The 21,757-nt window shown below is 38.0% G+C and overlaps 1 protein-coding gene across 5 annotated transcripts in view; it reads left to right on the forward strand.

Annotated features, from left to right (window-relative positions):
* LAMA4 (laminin subunit alpha 4) overlaps positions 1-21,757 on the forward strand; it is a 148,695-nt gene that overhangs the window by 99,131 nt on the left and 27,807 nt on the right. For all 5 annotated transcript variants that reach the window (XM_061206771.1, XM_061206770.1, XM_061206769.1 and 2 more), the window contains exons 14-24: positions 1,173-1,321; positions 4,509-4,650; positions 5,189-5,285; positions 10,227-10,343; positions 11,937-12,116; positions 14,466-14,605; positions 16,838-17,014; positions 17,685-17,830; positions 18,281-18,443; positions 19,326-19,459; positions 19,925-20,096. In XM_061206771.1, the coding sequence (XP_061062754.1) occupies positions 1,173-1,321; positions 4,509-4,650; positions 5,189-5,285; positions 10,227-10,343; positions 11,937-12,116; positions 14,466-14,605; positions 16,838-17,014; positions 17,685-17,830; positions 18,281-18,443; positions 19,326-19,459; positions 19,925-20,096 (1,617 nt within the window). The remainder of the gene's footprint in view (positions 1-1,172; positions 1,322-4,508; positions 4,651-5,188; positions 5,286-10,226; positions 10,344-11,936; positions 12,117-14,465; positions 14,606-16,837; positions 17,015-17,684; positions 17,831-18,280; positions 18,444-19,325; positions 19,460-19,924; positions 20,097-21,757) is intronic.

Consider the following 21,757-nt stretch of genomic DNA (forward strand, 5'->3'; position numbering starts at 1 on the left):
CCTTAGCCAAGTGGGATTGCTGATACTCAATCCCAGAATTAGGCAGGTCTGCCCACCGAGACCGGCAACACCGCAGGGTTCCTGGGGCGGGGAGGGGCTTCTGCCCAGGACAGCTTTTGCTGTGTGCAGGAGCACAGGGAAGCTCAGCTTTCTGCTGGCTGCTTGCTCCCAAGAGCGGAAGGGTGGAGTTGCACAGGCTCTGTATAGTCATCCCCTAAACTGACCAAGCAAATAAACCGCTCCTCCTCTCATGGCAGAATAAGGAAAAGGTGGAAAGGTCTGTAGTTCCACTAATGGAGCTGCCTTCATAGGGAAGGAACATCACATTGGGAGCTGGAAAAAAGTGTTCCCACTAACAGTTAGCTTATGTCTTCTAAATAAAAAAGAAAAGAAAGTGACCTGATGAGAATCGGAAAGGGGTGGGGGAAGGAATTATTATTGGCTTTGGAATGGTGACAGTGTTTAGAGTCACTATGTGAGTGACTGGGAGAGCGAATTCTTTTCAGCGTTGAGGGCCCAGCCAAGGCTGAAAGTCATAAATTTGCAGCAGCATCCTGTGCGGGTCTTTAGCTAAGATCATAGGTCTACAGTTGAATTGAAGATTAAGAGAGGTCATGTTACAAGGTGAGTGTCAGGGAGAGTAGTCAGCAAAAGAAATGCAGCTGAGAGGTCAGATAAGATGAGAACTGAATGATACCCATTAGGTTTAGTAACTCAGAAATCATTAAGTGAATTTCTGTGTTGGTGGAGTATTGAGGTAAAAACCAGACTGGAATAGGTCAAAAGCGTGAATTTAAAGATGATGAGATAGAGATAGCATGCAGAAACACTTTTGTTTTGGGGGGGGGGGGTGTCTATTTTGCTATGAAAGGAATAAAAAAGTAGGGTAATAACATTAGGGAGAAGTGTAGACAATGGAGGGTTTCTGTTTAGTTTTCTTTTCGGATGAGAGATGGCAGAGCATGTCTGAATGCTAGGGAAGCAATCAGTAGAGAAGGAGTTGAAGATGCAAGTAGATAAATATCTATGTATAACCTTTTAGACTCTTGTAGATCTGTCCTGAAACTTACTGAACTTCATAGTAAGGAGGAATACGGATTATCTTTGGTGCTCCCTGGGAAAAATATTTTAAGTCCCTCTAAATTCAATTCTTTTTTAAATATTTTCTTTAGAATGCATCAGGGATTTATGCTGAAATAGATGGAGCCAAAAATGAACTACAAAGAAAACTATCCAACCTAAGCAACCTCAGTCATGATTTAGTTCAGGAGGCTGTTGACCATGCACAGAACCTTCAACAAGAGGCTGATGAATTGAGCAGGTAATATCCTGGTTTTAGAAATGCAAACATCTTTATAGGCTGAGTAACTTATTTTTATTCAATTTCACATGACAGGGTTGCTGGGATACAGTGTTAGCAGTTTGGTTTTAGAGTTGGGTTTGCCTATTTGTTTTTCTGTTTGTTGGTTGGCCAGTCTGAGAGCCAATTATTGTTTATTGCAGTTGCTTTGGGGAGACAGTTTTTCGATTTTAAAAAATCTGTCAGATTAGAGATCTGTGTTGTGGGAGGGGTAGTTCTGTTCCACATTATTGATAAGATAACCTAACACATTTTAGTTATAGGGACATAACTGCTGCCCAAAATAGTATCAAGTAAATCAGATCCCTCTGCAAGGTCTAATTCTGCCATCATCACCTATTTATTTCAGAGACAGCATTAGCTTTCCACACCCAAGTGTCTTAAGTAAAGCTGGTTGGAAGTTGGCAATACGTGGGACTTGTGGCAGGTACTCCAGCCACTCCACAGTGCCCAGCAGGAACTATTTGATTTCAACACCTGTTAAGAGAAAAATCAATTGATAATTTTCCTCGCAGTATCTAGAAGAGAGTCCTAAGCACTCAGTTAATGTTAATTGAAATGTACTAAAAGATTGGCATTGAATTCATGACCTGAAAAAATAGGTAATAATGAGATCATTATAGAGAAAGATTGCAAGTCTGGCAATTAGAAACAAGGATCGTGAAGGTCATGAATAAAATAAGACCCAGTATTCACTTCTGTTCAAAACTTAAATCACCTTTCTTTCCTGATTGCCAAGGGCAGGGGTGGGAGTGGGGATGGAGAGATCATGGGTAAAACCTTGGTGTGTGAGATGGTGTTGTATCCAGCTCAGTGTCATGCTCCCAGGAAATGTGCTTTTGATCAAGCCAATAAAATGGAACTTGGAGAAAATACTAGTTTTGGTAACAGCTGTATTGGTAGATTATTATTTTTGAGATTAATTCTGTGGCTCTCTTCATTGTTCTTTTGTCATTTAGTAACTACATCCCATTGAATGGGATCCCAACACAGACCTTCTCAACCCTGCAGCAAACAGTGTTCTAGCTAGAACTTCTAAGGAAGTTACCCCATGCTTTACATGAAACATGATCAGAAATATCAATCACCCTGAAGTCCCTTTTTTATGTTTAGCATATTTCTGACTACATATATTCAGGAAAACATCCAAATTTATAGACGTCTTCCCTTCAAAATGTGAATATTCTTCAACATCTATCTGGTGTGCCCAGTGATTTACATGTTTTGCCTCAAACAGAGATAAACATAATTCATCAAGAAGCTTCCATTTCAAAAGCACATCTTTATTTTGTGTGTTGATGTAGTACCTGTTTTGTGCCTAGTAATGAAAACAAAGTAATAAAGGCTTTTTGTTTCAAGCTCTTTGATATATCTGCTCACCACTCTAGCCAGCAAAATTTTTAAATATTAATAAATATTGGTAACATTTTATACCTTTTATCCCTTTCTTTTAAAACTTCCTCAGGTTTTACTCTCTGTGCCGCTTCTGAGAACAGGGGGTTGTGGGGAGATTTAAGTAGCAGGCATTTGGATCAGTATTTCCTCGCAGAGCAGGGCTGCATTATGACCTTCATGGGCCATAAAAATTTTTTTTTAATTATATGTCATTACTACATTAGTATAAAGGCTAATGTAATCATTATTGTTATCCTCATTTTTTTCTTCTGATTTTAAAAAAGTTAACATGGAAGCATCTTTGTGGGCCCCTGAATGGATGTCAGCCCTACTGCAGAGGAGCCAGAATGATGATGAACTCGGACAAAAAAGAAGAAAGTTGCCAAGGAAATACAGAGGAAGTTCCTCTGAGCCTAAGCCGGTGTACAGGGACTGAAACTGGTTGGAGGAGGCTGAGAAACAATTGGCTGAGCTCAATAGGTCAGGGTGGTGTGAAGAGAGGAGCCAGTGTAGGATCTGCAGTGTCATGTACTGCATCACAGAGAATCTTCTGAGAAGTTACTGATGAATAAAGTGATACTAGTCATCAATTTATGGAATTGGGAAAAAAGTATGGAACTGGTGGATTTAAGACTGAATAAAATTAAGACAAAGGATTTAGGATGAGCTGCAGAAGAGGGGTCTGGAGTTTGTATTATAGAGGAGGAAGTGTTTGTCAATAATATGAATTATTGTGTGGATACACTTACAGTTTGAAATTTCCATTTAGGAAATGGTTTAGGTAAAATAAATCCTGAGATTTACTGGATGCCAGGCATGGAACCAAGCATTACACATATTTTATCCCTGTTAGACCTCATATGAATCCTCTGAGGCACATACTGTTATCATCCCCTATGTGAGGGTGTCCAGTGCACCATGGTGTAAGTAAATGTTAGAGGAACCTTACAGGGGCCAGAAGGGACAAAGGCAGAGAACGTGGTGTCAGGGCAGGGGTGGTTGTGAGATGAGGCTGTGCACTTAAGCGGGGGCAGCTGGGCCTCAGGAGTGAGACAGACCTTAACCATGTTTGCCCTGGGCAAGCTATGCACCTTTCCTCAGAGCCTCAGCAACTTTTATGGAAAAAGGAATAACAATATCAACTTCATGGGTGTGGTAAGATTTAGAGACATAATATATGGAACGAGGCTAGCCCAGTGTCTGCACATGATGCTCAATATGTGTTATAACCTTGCTTAAAGAAAAATGTGATCTGTTATATAAAAGAAGGAAAAAAGATTGAATAGAGTGAAACCAACCAGTATTTAACACCAGCTGAGGTTATGCACCCTCTCCAAGGGCCTTAGTTTCTTTGCCAGGGAGGGAATAACAATGCTGATTCGGGTAAGCAGCAGGTGGGGATGATTGTGGGTTCATTCTTCTGCCTGACGCCACCACGTAAACAAACTCTTGAGTGAAGAGGTGCAGACGCTGTTTTTAAATCAGCATTTCGTTTCCCTGAGGCTACTACCAGGCAGGCAGTTGCCAAGGAGCCAAAACAAGGTGAAGCCTTGAGGGAACCAAAAGTAGAGGAATGCAAAGAAAATGTGCCCCTAGGAAAGGCAGCTCGGGAAAACCTTGCCCAGCCAGGTAACTTTAAATAACAGGAAGGAAGTACCTTTGGTCCCAGAAGTACTCCAATCAGGCCCTAAAAATGGCCCTATTTCCCAAGGAGGTAAGAAGGAGAAATAATGCCACGTTTGTTTATTAACAGGAATTTGCACAGTTCAGATGTGAATGGGCTGGTACAGAAGGCTTTGGACGCTTCAAATGTCTATGAAAATATTGCCAATTATGTTACTGAAGCCAACGAAACGGCAGAACAGGCTTTGAACATCACTGATCGAATATATGATGTGAGTATTCCCTTACTTTAACATTCATTTATATGTTGCCTTTTCCTGGCTTAAGAGTTTTCTGTTTCCTAATGTCATCTGTTGAGCTTCCAACGTAATACAAATGGCAGAAAGGGCAGGAGAACTAATAAAAGACCATTTTATTTATGTTATGAATGTTTCAGTAATGCAGATTCTTCAAGGTGTGTCATACTCCAATCAGCAAATGCCAGTTTCTTTGACAGCTTTTTTAAACCAAAGTCCCTGAATAAAAAATATTTAAGACTAGTTCCTTCTGATAGAAAAGATACTTTATGCATACATTTAGATTTCCTCAACTCAAAAATTGTTTATTCAACAGCTTTTTCATGACAAGCACTTTGTCAAGGATATTATTTTCTCATGTTCACATTTGACCTTGATTTTGAGCTATGAAAATGAAGCTGTATGAATTTTGCTTGGTGTTTAGCAGATAAACTGTATCATTGAAATCCTAGAATGATGAAAAGTTGATTTCTTCTGCTGTCATTCTTACTCTCTCCATCCAATTTCCTTGTAGGCTGTGAGTGGGATTGATACACAAATCATTTACCATAAAGATGAGAGTGAGAACCTCCTCAATCAAGCCAGAGAGCTCCAAGCAAGGGCAAATTCTAGTAAATATCTTCTCTTTCCTGTCTTCCTTCTGATTTATAGCTGCTTCCCTCCTTTCACACAGTGTTTCTGCATATAAACAGAGGTTTCAAAATGCTAGGATTAAAGAATAAATTATATTTCTTCTGAATAATAAAAAAGCTAGTATTAGATATTTTCAAATAAATTGTGGTTTAAAAAAATTCCATGTAGTAAAATTACATGGAAACATATAGTTATCCAACATATAGTGGATATTCTTGCTAATCAAAAAGGCTAATTAATAGAAACTTACTATAAATACCAACTTTCAAGGAGATAGTACCATAAAATACACTTTAACACTAAAATTATATTGCACATAATGTAACCTTCCTTGAACAATTCAGAAGGCCCTTTAAAATTTTACCATGAAGGGATGGGTCAGCACTGTGAGAGTCAGGAGGACAGGGTACCACAAAGCCATCTGGTTTTTTGCACTTTCTTGTAGTTTGTGTTATACAAGTTTGCTGTATTTAGGACAAGCCTAATGACCATATGGAAAAAAGCACTTCCAAAGGCTGGTGTCTGCACCTGCTAAATCAAGCACATCCCAGAGTGGGAGAGGGAGGAAAAAATAAAAGTGAAATCATTTCAGTTAGTTTTGAATCTTATGAGTTACTCTTGAAAACAATCAAACTAAGAATTTTACTAAACCTTACTCATCTCTGAGGTAATGAGCTCATTCCTAAGGATTTTCGAGCATTGACTAATGAGGTTGGAAATCCATTATCTAGCTAACTTCTACCACCTAAAAACAAAGACCAAGTTTGAAACTGAAAATTTCATGTGATTTTATCAAAGCAATTAACCTGAAGTCTAACTGTACATTTTCTCTCTTTTTTAAATGTAGAGCCATTATATAGAGAAAATAAATGCATTTGTTTTTCATATGCAGACTGTTTAACTATTTAATTACCATAAAGCAGCTATTATCTGGGTAAACAGACAATAAAAATGCCCTTTCTTCATTCTAATTAATTCATTATACAAGTTTAGTCTTAAGCATGCTCTTTAGAAAAGAATTAGAATGTTAGCAGTAAAGAATTAGAATACTTATAGTAAGATATTTTTGGATAAATGTTGTCATATGTATGTATTGCTTTTGTTTGTGAAGACCAGAGTATGTGGGTCTTCACGATGCAGTGACTTAAATATTTTATTCTCCTTGATAATTTGCAAGGTATTTTCTCAATCCTGTCATTATTGAGTTGTTGAACCTCATGAAAGCAATTTTTCTATTCTGATAATGCTGTCTCTTCAAAGTTCCATATTTTATGCGTAGATAAATCTCTCTGCTTTGGTCTCTTTGAATATTTTGCAGATCTGGCCACCTATTTCATGATCTTGTTTGGTTAAATCCCTTCATATGTTTATTTGCCAAAGGGACACTGATGGGGAGTTAGGACTGTGTGGATCAGAACTTGCCTCCCTTTAGGAAATATGCATGTTTGTAATATAAATTCAGATGTTCACATTGAACCATATTTCATCTATTGAGTTACATTGTATTTCAGATTACTGTTAATTCATTTCCAAATGAATTTCAATGATCAGTAATCTTTATTTACCAGATTTCCTTTTTTTCATTATCTATATCAAATAGCCATCTGTAATAAACTCAGGAAGCTGCTGTCTTTTAAAATCTTCTACTGAATTAATTTGTAAAATGAAAAATGTCTATGTAAGACAGTGGGTTCCAAATAGGACAGACTTTTTTTTTTTTAAATAAATTTATTTTTATTTATTTATTTATTTATTTATTTTTGCTGTGTTGGGTCTTCGTTTCTGTGCGAGGGCTTTCTCTAGTTACGGCGAGCGGGGGCCACTCCTCATCGCGGTGCGCGGGCCTCTCACTGTCGCGGCCTCTCTTGTTGCGGAGCACAGGCTCCAGACGCGCAGGCTCAGTAGTTGTGGCTCACGGGCCTAGTTGCTCCGCGGCATGTGGGATCTTCCCAGACCAGGGCTCGAACCCGTGTCCCCTGCATTGGCAGGCAGACTCTCAACCACTGCGCCACCAGGGAAGCCCTAGGACAGACTTTTTATGAAGCATTTCTTCTTATAAACATCCAGCCCCAAATCGACTTTCTTTCTCCTATTTTATCAAAAACTCCAAATATAGTTAAATATATTCTTTCTCAGTATATCAGCCAGTGTTTTTTGCAGTAACAAGACCCAAAAGGAAGAGCTGAATAGATTGCTTGTATCACAATATTCAAAAATTGAAACTAAAAGAGGGAGAGAGGGTGCAAAACAGCAACAAAGTATGTTTAAGACCCTCCTTGAATTCTGGGAAATTATTGGCACTACCCAGAGGAAACAAGAAGGAAGTGCTTGTACTTTGGTTACATTGTACTTGGTACAAGTACATTGACAGAATCAACTAAGCATCACCCATATATACCCATTATGTACATGTATGGGGAAAAGATAACTGAACAATAAACCAAGCACACCAAGACTGTATAATTGAGAAGAGACAGTACACCATGGGAGAGTATATATTTGCAAGCCCATTGGAGAGAAAGAAAAGAAGGGGAAGTGAAGAAATTATTTTTTTGTTTGTCAAGAAACACACATTTCCTGATGCTTTGGAAGTAAACAAAGCATGAAACAAGAATTCTTGAGAAAGTTGATCCTTCAGTTCAGGTGACAAGATATTACATCATGACTTGTTTAGATTTGTGCCAAGGTAGCCCCAGTTAGGGTCTATGCTACAAGTACATTTTCAAGAATAATTTTTTAAGAAAAAGACTAATTATCAAAACTGATGCAAGAACGAATAGAAAATCTGATAGAACTGTATGTACATACATGTGTATAATAAATCTAATCAGTAATTAAGCCCTCCCACAAAGAAATCTCAAGGCTCAGATGGCTCCACCAGTGAATTCTCCAAAACACTTAAAGAAGAAATAACACCATTAGTACGTAAATTCTTCCAGAAACTAGAAAAGGAGGAAATACTCTCTTTTTTCTATGAAGCCAACAAAACTTAGATATCAAAACCTAAGGACAGGGCTTCCCTGGTGGCGCAGTGGTTGAGAATCCGCCTGCTAATGCAGGGGACACGGGTTCGAGCCCTGGTCTGGGAAGATCCCACATGCCGCGGAGCAACTGGGCCCGTGAGCCACAATTACTGAGCCTGCGCGTCTGGAGCCTGTGCTCCGCAACAAGAGAGGCCGCGACAGTGAGAGGCCCGCGCACCGCGATGAAGAGTGGCCCCCGCTCGCCGCAACTGGAGGAAGCCCTCGCACAGAAACGAAGACCCAACATAGCCAAAAATAAAAATAAATAAATAAATAAATTTATAAAAAAAAAAAAAACAAAAAACTAAGGACATTATAAACAAGGAAAAATATAAGCCAAATTCTCTCTTAAACAGAGATGTGAAACTCCTAATCAGGATATTAGCCAATCAAATCTAGCATACATAGAAATGGTAATACATGACCAAGTTAGGTTTATTCCAGGATTTCAATGATATTTTAACATTTAAAACATCAGTAGCAATTCACCACATTTACAGAACATAGGAGAACATTCATATGCTTATCTCACTACATGCAGGAAGATCATTTAACAAAACTCACTACCCACTCATGTTTTAAAAAAACTCATAGCAAACTAGGAATAGAAGGAAACTTCCATAATCTAATAAAGAATAATAAAATAATATTCAACAAACCGATATTCATACTGAAATATTGAAAGCTTTTCCATTAAGATTGGAAATAAAACAAGGATTCCCCACATTATCAATTCAATGTGTAAATATCCAGTTCAATTCTATGTAAAACAATTAGAAATTAACTTTTTTTAAAATAACACCATTTGCAATAACATAAATTACCTAGGAATAAATCTGATGAAAGATGCTAAGATCTTTACACATAAAACTATAATACGCTACTGAAGAAATTAAAAGATGATCTAAATAAATGGAGATCAAAATGAGAATTTAGATCTAGGGAAAAATAAATAAAAACTGTGTTCATTAAGTGGAAGACTTGAATTTGTAAAAATAACAGTTTCTGCCAACATTTTTAGATTCAATATAATCTCAATTAAAGTACCAGAACTGTATATACATATACAGGATGCTTTTAGAATTTCTTGGAAATGGGGGTGGATGGGGGTAGGCAAGAATAGCCAGCACAGTCTTGAAGAATTAAAAAAAAAAAAAAAACTGGAAGACTTAAACTACCCAATATCAAGACTTACAACTATACAAAAATTAAGACAGAGATACAAAAAGATATAAAAAATTACAATACTCTATCATTTCTTTTGAATAAAGCTTTAAAATTGACACAACTAACGGACGGAGATAGGATTCAGAATAGTGGTCACCTTTGGGTAATCATGGAGGTCCCAGGAAACCGTAACGGGCTAATAATGCTTTTAAAAATGCTTTTCTTGACCTGGGCGCTGGTTATATTTTGTGTTCAGTTTGTGAAAACTCATCAAGCTGTACACTTATAATTGTGTACCCTTTTCTAGATGTGTGTTGTGTATCAATTAAAATTTATTAAAACAATCAAGAAAAATAATTATTCTTATCTAACCAGTTATCACCATAAGTATAGATAGATCTTTTCAGCTCTTTATCAGTCATGCTGCTCGTGGTTGTTAGTCACAGCAGTGCTGTATTTTTCAATCAAAAAAGTTAGCCATTATCTGTACATCCGTATGACTTACTTTATGACATCCTAAATCACTCCCAAGCAGTGTTACAAGTTTTCTGCAGTCCTTTACCTCTGAGTTGAAATGCCGCTTTCCAGAATTGGTGTTCTATGTTTATGTCATATTCAGAATATTGCAGATGACTTAGTGGTACAAACCAGAATTTTCCTTGTTGCAGTGGAGATTTCTTTCCTGGCATCTTTGCCCTACTTGTACTTTTTTTGGCTTCTTCTCCACAGGCAATGACGAGGCAGTGGCTGACACCAGTAGGCGCGTGGGTGGAGCCCTAGCAAGGAAGAGTGCCCTCAAAAACAGATTAAATGATGCCATTAAGAGACTACAAGCCACAGAGAGAGGTGAGGATCTCAGGGAGAACTTAAGGTTCATCTGTTTGTTCACTAGTATTAAGGTAAACCTTTGAGGAAAGAGTAGGTGATTCTTTGCTTTTTAATCTTTTTATAAATAAATATTGCTTTCTGATGACAAAAGAAACTATGTTTATCTCACTCACACATGCACACACATACACACAAAAGTCCTGGAAAATAATAAAAGCTGTAGTCACATCACCTAGGGGTGACAATTAAATTTGAGAGCATTTTCCTCCAATCTTGTGTGTATGTGTGTGCGTGCACGCATGCATGTCAATGAGATCATGATGTTTATACTATTTGGTAACCTACTTTCTTGTGAACATCCTTTTTCATTAACAGATATGCCCTAATTTGGTTATTGGGTTTCTCTGGCCCCAGCAGTAAACAGCTGCTCTCTGTTACATGCCATGTCATTCTTACAGTGCAAGCAGGGAGACCACTGAGCCAGAGAGAAAAAGAAGAGCACTCATGCTGCCTAATCTGGAACTACAGTGGTATCTTAGAAAGATGTGATTGGGCGCATTAAGTGCCTTTCCCGGCATAGTGAAAGTTAACACATTGCTGCTGGATGTGGTGATTCACTACACAGAGCAAATTCAGCTACAGAACTACAGGATGCCAAAGCCCTGGCCAGAAGGGTGTCATCATTATCATCAGAGCTACCACATGCTAAGCACTGGGCTGTGTTTTACAAACATTATCTCATGTGGGAAAGTATTGCTGTTGCCTTTAGGCTGATGTGAACCCTGAAGCTTGTCAAGGTTGGGGAACTTGCTCCAAAAGGCACAGCAACAAAAAGAAGCAGACCCAGGATTCAAAGCTACATCCATCAGAGTTCAGAGCATGAGGGGTTAAGTTAAATGTTTCTCCAGTTAAAAATAATTAAAGCTACAACCTCACCTGAGTGATTTTTAATTGTTTGTATTACAGAAATAATACATGACCATTATAGAAAAATTAGAAAATATAAACAAGAAAAGAGAAAGAAGAGAAATCTTTTATAATCTCATTACCCAGGAAAAAACCATTTTCTTGTAAACTTATATTGTTTTTATTTTAAATATATAACTTAAAAAAAATTTCACTATAGATCTCTTTGGAAACTTGCTTTTCTTATTCAAAAATACCTTTCCTTATCAATTTACTTCTGTACTAGAGCATCATTTTTATGGCAGAAGGTGTCCCACAAAGAAGAAAGTGATATTTACAATGAATTTCAGACATAAGCATTTTATGAGTTAGTATCTCATATGCATTTTCTATAGCTTCCTCACCAGGTCTCTAACCTGAAGAAATGCTACTCTTTTTTTTAAATTTCCCTTTAATTTGGAAATGTTTTAAATGAACGACATGATTTTAATGAGACTTTAGAGTCTTTCAAGCTCACTTGTAAATACTATTTGCAATATTCTAGTGCACCTGACTTACACCATAATTAACATTTATTTAAAGATCTCGGTTTGGCTGAAAAGCCTGAATTTGAGGTCTCTCATCCCAGTGATGAAATGGATATTCATGACCCCATCAAATGTCCTACTTCTTTGCAAAGTAAATGTCCTTGTGTTCTGTGTGAAGGTGACGCTCAGCAGCGCCTGGGTCAGTCCAAGCTGATCACCGCGGAAGCTAACAAGACCACAATGGAAGTCCAGCAGGCGGCCGCCCCGATGGCTAACAATCTAACCAACTGGTCACAGAATCTTCAACATTTTGACTCATCTGCTTACAACACTGCAGTGGACTCTGCCAGAGACGCAGGTATCACTTAGTAACTTCACAATTTGCATCCAATTGAGGAATTGGCCATTAAACCCTACACATCTTTTGTTAAGAAGCAATTTTTTTCATTCAAGTTTTAGATTGGAATATTGTAGAAGTTAGCTTAGAAAAGCATAAAAACTTTTGCTCAGTTCATCTATCAATATATATGTATGTGTGTGGACATAGGAAATATATGTATTTCCCATAAATAAACACCAGACAGACTGGTTGAGTCAATTTTTTTCTAGGTGAAATAATGGTAGCACTTGTTTTTATCAATGTAAGATTGATTCTTTGGGGAAGAAAGGCAATCACCTGTTAGAATAAATATGTTAACAAAATATTGGTTTGCTTTTAGGAAAAAAATTTACTAAACAGCACTGCTGTTACTAAACATCATTGCTTTTTCCTTACCTGAGTAAAGCAGGTTATTACCAACAAGTACTGAATATGGCCAAATATAACTTAAGCTTCCCATTAAGAAGTAAAGTCTGTTGGCCAACTTGAATATAAATATATAGTAATGAAGATGAAATATGTTGATATCTATCTAATTAATTTAGTTATACATAGATATTAAAATCACATATTACTTGAGAATTTTTTTCCAGTCTCATATTTTTATTCCATCTTTTCGTATCTCCTAAATATCAATGTCTTTGTCATGATTAGAACTTCCAGTTCTCCAGAATGGTTTTGCAGACCGTATTCCCTTCACTTCCATCTGGATTAAGAACCAACTTTTTAAATCCACGTATGGATTTGTCCATCGCTAGAAATTTTATCCCAGGGCACAATATCCATTCCTGTAACAGGAAGATAGCTCTTTTATACTTACCTTTTAAGTATATATTCATGAGCCCTTCATGTAACCACTCAATTTCTTTTGAAACTTAATCTTTAAAAAATTTGCCTACATGATATCCAATATTTACATTTGTAAAGATATTGCCTCAGGAATATTTACTAAATCAGTGTTAATTTTTTTTCCTCCTTGTGCAGTACCATCAGTGATTCCAGTAACCATCTAGAACTAACACTAATTGTGTGCTTTCCTCAAATAGCATTTTGTGGTTCAAAACAAAGTAAATGAAAAAGCATACCATAATATGAGACTTCATAAAGACTCTAAAGTGGCTCCCTTTCTCTGAGAGAATTGAGGGTAGAGAAACCCTGTTTTGTACACATTTTCATAATCAACATTTAATGTAATGCTTTAAACATACTTTATTGCCTCTGATGTTGAAGACTATTATACTATAACAATAGCCATCTTATAGCATAGCTATTGTGGTCAGTGATCCAAATAACAAATGTTTACCGCTGTATTAACAAATACACTAAATGATAGTAGCTATTATTTACCTGATTTCATTCCTTTTGCTGGAGAAGCACCTTGTTTCCTAAGTACAGAACAGAGAAATTTCCTAGGTCCTCACTGACATATTCTCCTGAATCTGAGCTTAGTTTGGCTCCAGGAAGAGGCTTGCTTTTGTTCAGCTGCTAATGCTCAGTGACCATGCCCTACCCTTAGATAGGAGCTTGCCCAAAGATATTTATTTTCAAGTCCAGTGGTTCTCAAACACTAGTGTGCATCGGAATCACCTGAGCCCCACCTCCATGTTTGCTGGTCTGGGGACCACACATGGAGAGCCAGTGCTCCAGTCCATGAAGCTTTGGAGAAAGTTACGGCATTCTCTGTGTCTGGGGTTCTTTCATCAAGCTGTATCCTTATGATTTGTGCTCTTTTCTCTGTGTGTGTTATACATCCCCCCTCCCCACACAACAAAAAGTAACCTAAAAAGTCAGTAAGATCTGCTCCTACCATCACCTTTGTCTGGGACCATAAACCATGGCTGCCCCTCACCTTGGCACAACTGCCACTTTTCTGGATGCTCCCTTGTTTCTTCCATCTAGCTCTGCCTCTGCTGGGACCACTGCAGTGGCACTCTGATATGTGAACAGGCATTTTGGAAAACAAGATGCCACCTCCTTTTGCCCAGCATTCCTTTTGACCTGTTGTATCAGTTATATTAGAAATGCAAGCAGAACTTGTGCTATATAGTGAAATGAACATCTGCATATTTGTCATGGGCCCTGCCCTTTAGAAGTGTACATTATATGTCAGCTTGCTCTGCATACAATTTATAGTTCAATGTGTATTATAAATGTCACAAGATAGGAACTGATTATGCTTTGGGCTTAGCTACTAATTTTTCAGAATTATAAATAATTTCTTATAGTTCTACCAGAAGTAACCATGTATTTGTTGTCTCTTCATCTCATTCCTGAAGTAGACTTAATACTGAGGTATCTACTCAAGTGATTAATTTTTATTAACTGCAGTTGGAAATCTGACAGAGGTTGTCCCTCAGCTCCTGGATCAGCTTCGCACGGTAGAGCAGAAGCGGCCTGCAAGCAATGTTTCTGCCAGTATCCAGAGGATCCGAGAGCTCATTGCTCAGACCAGAAGCGTTGCCAGCAAGGTAACCAGTGAAAGGAGTCGTCATCAGTCACTCGGTGATAATGATAGCGTGAGGCTGAGCTCAGGCTCCTTGGGCAGCTTCCAGAGCTGGAAACTTTCTACTATATTATCCAACTTGGTAGTTCTCAGCTCCGTCCGTTCATTAGAATCACGTGAGGAGCTTTGAAAACCAAACCAATTCCTGGTCCCAACCTCAAAGCAATACTCATGCTCTCTAGAGGAAGGGCTCAGAACCTGTATTTTTTTGAAGCTCCTCAGTGATTCTAATGTGTAACCAAGATTAAGAAGCGCACATTTAACCTAGTCAACAAAGCTCGTAGAGCAAAAGGAATCAAGGAAAGCCAACCCCACTAAAAGACTCAATTTTATTATTATTATTATTATTATTATTATTATTATTATTATTAATTATCCTAACAGCTGTCTTTGTGCAATTACTATATGGAATAATCTTGCTCATCTACCTCTTCAAAGAATTCTCTAGTGCAACATAGATGATATGAAGCTTTTACTGACCTCTCTACAGGCTTAACACATAGCAGCTAAACTGAACAATTTCAACAAAGACCCCATCCTGAGATGCTATACAGAAGCAACACAACACCATAACTAGTGCCGGCATTGATGGGAAATATCCTGACACAGCAATTAACATTTTCAGTGTGGCAAAACGTGGCTTGTTCTTGGCCCCCTTTCTAATTTGTTTTTTATTAATTTATAGACCAGCATTATTTTTTACAACCAAATTATATGGTTTTATTTTTTCAATTGAGAGTCAGCCTGAACAGACTGTTGGTCCTAATTACTGACAGAATTAAGAACTGGAAATCAACTATTTTGTAATGAAGGAAATTATTATTGGTAAATATACCCAACTTTTAAATGATATATGATAATTGGTCCCACACCACAAATCACCTTTTTTAGATACCTTGAAGAACATTTCAAAAAAGATTTATTTTTTTTTGAAGAAATTTTTTTTTGAAGAAATGGCATTTCCAATGCTAGGTTTCTGTGAATGCCTTCTGGTAATTTTATTTCTATGGGGTAGAATTTGGGGGCCTTAATCACCTGAAACCATTTTCTGAAGAGAGTCTTGGCAATGCCTTTGGGGCCCACACAGCTCTCCAAAGGGAGATGCTTTCTATGCATATACACATCTTTTTCAAACTCTCAGTTTTTACAAAGGAACTTTAATCCAATACACTGCTTGATTGTTCATTAAGATTTATTGTCCTTTACTCAACTGGCAACATAGGACAGCTGCACTCTAGGCATTTGGAAATATTGAACTCACTGATCATCAGTATTAACCAAATTAATATTAGTCAATTATGTAATACATCTACTTATTCATAAATATTTGCATAAATGACATGAATATACACAGTCCATCTACTTATTAATACTCTGAAAATCACCTCGAATCAGACCAGTTCAGCACGTTATATTGGGCCTCTTAGAAATATATTTACTAAATCCTGCTTTGTTGTGATGCCTTTCTAAGGATCATTATAAGAAACATCTTAATGAACTCATCACTATGGTTATTATAATGATAAAGCCAGGCACTGGAAAACACTTTATAGTTATCATCTTGTTTCATTCTCATAACAAATTTATTGTCCTCATTTTACAGATGAGGAAACTACAGGTTAAGTGATTTGCTCATGGTTCCATAGCTAGTAAGTGGCAGAGCCAGGTTTTAAGACCCCATCTAAGACTTCAAAGCTGGCCTCTAGACCCCTCCCAGCTGTCCAGACATGGTCAAGGATATTGCTCACAGCCTCACCCCATGCTCCTCTTTTGAAGACCCTAGGGAAAAGGTCCTAGCTATATTAGTACCCAAGATTAGTTATTATTCTCCTGATCAATTAGTTGTTAATTTTATGGGCCTTGTGAATTGTATAACTGACCAAGTATCCCTTCAAGCTGTTTAGTTCACCTTAACCAAATATGTAGTTCATTGTGGAATGCATATTTATCCTCATTCTTAGACCTACTTTGTCACCTTTTTGTTCTGCTTTCATTCACCTCACTTTAAATTTAAACTATATTATCTTCCTTAAATCCTTTCTCCAACAAGTTGAGGACATAAGTAAACAAAGGCTTGGAGGTCATGGGTAAAGCTCAGAGACCTCATAAGGAATGAGGGAAGCCCATTGAGAACCATGGGAAAGCACTATGCCCATTTCTGCGGGGTACTTTTAATGGAATAATTTTGTAACTCCAGATCCAAGTCTCCATGATATTTGATGGTCAGTCGGCAGTCGAAGTGCATCCCAAAGCCAGAATGGATGACTTAAAGACCTTTACGTCCCTGAGCCTGTACATGAAGCCTCCTCCTGTGAAGCAACCAGAGCTGGGTGGGACTGCAGATCAGTTCGTCCTATACCTCGGAAGCAAAAACGTAAGAGCATGTGGTTGTAAATGATGGAATAATGTTGAAAGGAAAGATAAGTGCTTTTTCTCTTGCCTTAAAACAAAGCTACCTGTGCAAATAAACAAAATTTCCATTCTAGCACCTCAAAAGGTATAGACCATTTTAAGGCCAAGACTAAAGTAGTGACTTTAGGACAAGTAATTCCTTCTCTGTGTGGGATATTTCTGTGGTTTCTTCATATCGGCCTCACACTGCTAACTCTGAGGAGTCTGAATGCAGCATTTCAAAGACATCCAGAGTACAGAGGCCTATTATGTTTAATGCTGAACCCTGCTTTGAAGGTGCATAGCAATTGGTATTGCTAGGCTGCATTATATCCCCAGGTTAGCCAAACAAGGTTAGCACACTCCTGGCAGCCATCAAATGTCCACAAGCCCGCAGTTGCTTGCCTTCCTGCCCAGGGTATATTTGGACAGGCATGGAGGGATCGGGGGGAGGGGCAGCACACTGATGCCACAGGGAGGCTGCAAAGGACGAGGCGCTGCCCAGTCTAACAGGCACTTTGGTAATAATTCAAGCCAGACATGCCTTATATACAGCCAAGCGTCTGGATTGCTAATTGTCCTTTAAAGAAATGAGAACGAAAGATGATATTCATTCATATGGATTTTATTTAAGAGACTTCTTGACATTTCAGGCCAAAAAAGAGTACATGGGTCTTGCAATCAAAAATGATAACCTGGTGTACGTTTATAATTTGGGAACTAAGGATGTAGAGATTCCCCTGGACTCCAAGCCTGTCAGTTCCTGGCCTGCTTACTTCAGCATTGTCAAGATTGAAAGGTAAAGTGAATCCGTGACACAGGGCTCATCTGCAAATTTCATAAAAAATCTTTTGAATGCACTCACGTGCACACACACACACACACACACACACACACACACACACAGAGTCTTTCTGTGGATGTTGCTCCTCTTTCTTCCATTATTCCTGTATTCCTTCACAAATACCTTAGTGGAAAACAAAAAATTAGAAAGAATAGTCATCACTTCTAAAGAGCAATCTGATTATTAGATTTTTTTAATCTGGCCAATCCATGAATTGATTCCAAGATGGAATGTCTTTTTTCCCCTTCCCTTTGGTTGCTGACATTCTATAAATGCTTATGAAAGTCACAAAATCAAATCACCAATTCTGTGATGAAGGGACATTCACATTTTGACATTTAAAAAATAACATATTTTCTACAAATTATCCGGCTAATAAAGAGTGAAAATTCTTTATCTGAACAGGGTAGGAAAACACGGAAAGGTGTTTTTAACAGTCCCAAGTCTAAGTAGCACCGCAGAGGAAAAGTTTATTAAAAAGGGGGAATTTGCGGGAGATGACTCCTTGTTGGATCTGGATCCTGAGGACACTGTGTTTTATGTTGGTGGCGTGCCTTCAAACTTCAAGGTGAGCTATCCAGCTATACTTTGACTTATTGCAATCTATAGTAATTGTTTTTAGAAGTCCATAAAGCCTACAGTGATTCGGGGCTTGGATGGAAACCTTAATATCTTTAAAAAAAGAGTTTAGCTCAGTGGGTGGTAGAATTCTGAATTAGGATCTGTAAATCTGCTGCTTAAATCTGGTCTGTGCTACCCATATTTTCATAGTGTCAAATACTTTCACGCTATATCTAACACTTGAATATCAATTTATTTCATTCTGATACATGCATGTGTAATTAATTACCCCCACCTACTGCAGGAATGTCTGTACCTTGTGGGTTTATAGCTAGTCCTCAGGTTCACAGACGACAGTTTCAAAAACTCAGTTATCTCAGCTAATATACAGGCATGAAATGAAATACCTAGGATGAGGGAGGGGGTGGGGTCTAGGAGAGGAGATGAGACCTGTTGAAGGACAGATACAGGAAAGGCCCAGGAAGACAGGGAGTTGATCTAGGATTTCAGTTGCAGAACTATTACTCACTAGTGAGAGGCACATTATTGAACCGCTCTGAGAATTACTTTCCCTCCCTTTATGTGAGGACAGGAATACCTACCTCACAGAGCTGGTGTAAGGATTGACTTTGGTCATGAATCCACAGTCAGGTGTATGACTGGCACATAGTATATGCTCAATAAACCCCACCCTCTCTGCTAAGATATGGACAACTGAAAAATCATTGTTATTCTAAATGGTTTAGCATAGAATAGACACAAACTCAGGTCTAGAAAGATATTTCTATCAGTGGGAGGGTCCCCTTGACCTACTGTTGTCTCACTGCCTGATCTGTGTGGACTGGATGAGATGTGGTCATGGCACAGTTGACTTCACCTTGTTTCACAGCTCCCTGCCAGCTTAAACCTGCCTGGCTTCGTTGGCTGCCTGGAATTGGCCACTTTGAACAACGATGTGATCAGCTTGTACAACTTTAAGCACATCTATAATATGGATCCCTCCAAATTAGTGCCCTGTGCCAGGTAAGAAAGTGTTAAGAGTACTAAAAAATTGATAGCCATGCAAGAGCTGCAGATGAGACAAGTGTGGGTAAATATTCAGGTTTTCAGTCTTTTCTTGGGGGAAACCAGTTTTGAAACTGCATAATAGTCATGCCTGCACACAACTTTTCAGTTCTTCTCTACCATAATGAGCATGCACTATTATTAAAAGTGTTAAACTACTTGTTTGCAGCTTTGGTTTCAGATTCCAGAGACTGGGGTCTCACTAGAACCTTCTGTTATCTTAGCATATAGGGTAGAGAAAAAAAAATCCATTACAAACAATTTGTTTAAATGCTTCTTTGTGTCTCTGATGCAGACATCAGGACTTCATTTAAATGCTATTAAGGCCCATGAAAAATGTCGTGAGAATGTGTTAAAAGGGCCTCACTTGAAAAGCATAACAGAAGCTGTCATATTCATATGATCCTTGTATTTTTATTTCAGAGATAAACTGGCCTTTACTCAGAGTCGGGCTGCCAGCTATTTCTTCGATGGTTCTAGTTATGCCGTGGTGAGGGATATCACAAGGAGAGGGAAATTCGGTCAGGTGACCCGCTTTGACATAGAAGTTAGAACACCAGCTGACAATGGCCTTGTGCTCCTGATGGTCAATGGAGTGAGTAAAAATAAAAATCCTACATCTTCTCCCTTATTGCCTTTACTTTCTGCCATGCGTGTTTCTAGGAACCTTCGCAGGTTGAGTGTGTCTTGCCATCAAACTGAAGTTTTAGCTTAGAAAGCAAAATTGGATTTTTTTTCCTTCAGGGAAATGATGTCAGCAGTAAGTAAAAGCAGCCATGAGATGCATTTCCCTGCAGTACATTTTTGGATGTATATTAAACATAACCCCTTTAATAAACTAACGGAACTTTAAGGAAAATCAGCACCAAGATCTAGGCGAGCATGTGTCTACAGAAATTTAGCACTGACTTTTTAAATCATATGCCCTAATCAGTTAAAAAGAAGTTTGCATGCTTAATATATATGTGTGTGTGTATGTGTATGTGTGCGCGTGTGTGTATATATATATATTTATATATATATACACACACGCGCACACATACATCTCTTTATTAATGATATACATATACTACATATGAATATAATATTCAAAACTAGGAAAAAGAGAATTTGTATAAATACTGAATAAAAATAAATACAATTTTAAAATAAAGATGAAGTAAAATAAAATTAATTTTATTTTGCTAATGATACAAAAATTATTAATGGCAGTGTTAGTGAGAACAGTGTAATTAAACATGCTTAAGTATTTTTGAAAGTCTCATTAAACGCTTTGTGATACAAGTTTTGTCCTGAGTCCAGCTTATTTCAATACTAAGTTTTATTGGCTATCATAACTAGACAAGATACCTCATATAAATAAAAATGTAGGAAATATATGATTGGCTGTGCTTACTAAATCATGGTACGGTTATTCAGTCTCATTCACCAATTGGCAAAAGTTGTCTTTGAAATTCAGCTGGCACATTTTCATCTTTCCTGATGTCAGTTCTTGCAAGGTAATCAGATATCGTATCATTCTGTAAACTTTAACAAAGGAATTCAAGACCATTAAAAATCTTCATTTGAAAGACTTTTGAACAGGTTAGAAATTTCTTTCCAGAAATGTTTTAATAGTGCAGATATGAGAGTTTTTATGGTAGTATACTTACATTCTTTTCATCAACAAATTTACTTACCAATAGAAAAAGTTCCATATGCATTTTTTAAAAACCATCTCCCCAGGGCTTCCCTGGTGGCACAGTGGTTAAGAATCTGCCTGCCAATGCAGGGGACATGGGTTCGAGCCCTGGTCCGGCAAGATCCCACATGCCACGGAGTAGCTAAGCCCATGCATTACAACTACTGAGCCTGTGCTCTAGAGCCCGCAAGCCACAACTACTGAGCCCGTGTGCCACAACTACTGAAGCCCGTGCACCTAGAGCCCGTACTCCACAACAAGAGAAGCCACCGCAATGAGAAGCCCGTGCACCGCAACGAAGAGTAGCCCCCGCTCGCCGCAACTAGAGAAAGCCCGCGTGCAGCAACCAAGACCCAACGCAGCCATAAATAAATAAATAAATAAATAAATAAATTTTTTTTTTTTAAAGAAACCCATCTCTCCAGAGTACAACTTTCTTCCCTGCCAAAATAGTTTCTCATCCATTGTTATAATGCCCCTACCTTGAAATTACAGATCAAGTATGTTTTTTTTAGTAGCTAGTAGGTCTTATACTACTAAGACATTTGTCATCACAAATAAAGGTCAATAAATTT

The sequence above is a fragment of the Eubalaena glacialis genome, chromosome 12 (assembly GCF_028564815.1).
Source record: "Eubalaena glacialis isolate mEubGla1 chromosome 12, mEubGla1.1.hap2.+ XY, whole genome shotgun sequence".
Classification (NCBI taxonomy): domain Eukaryota; kingdom Metazoa; phylum Chordata; class Mammalia; order Artiodactyla; family Balaenidae; genus Eubalaena; species Eubalaena glacialis.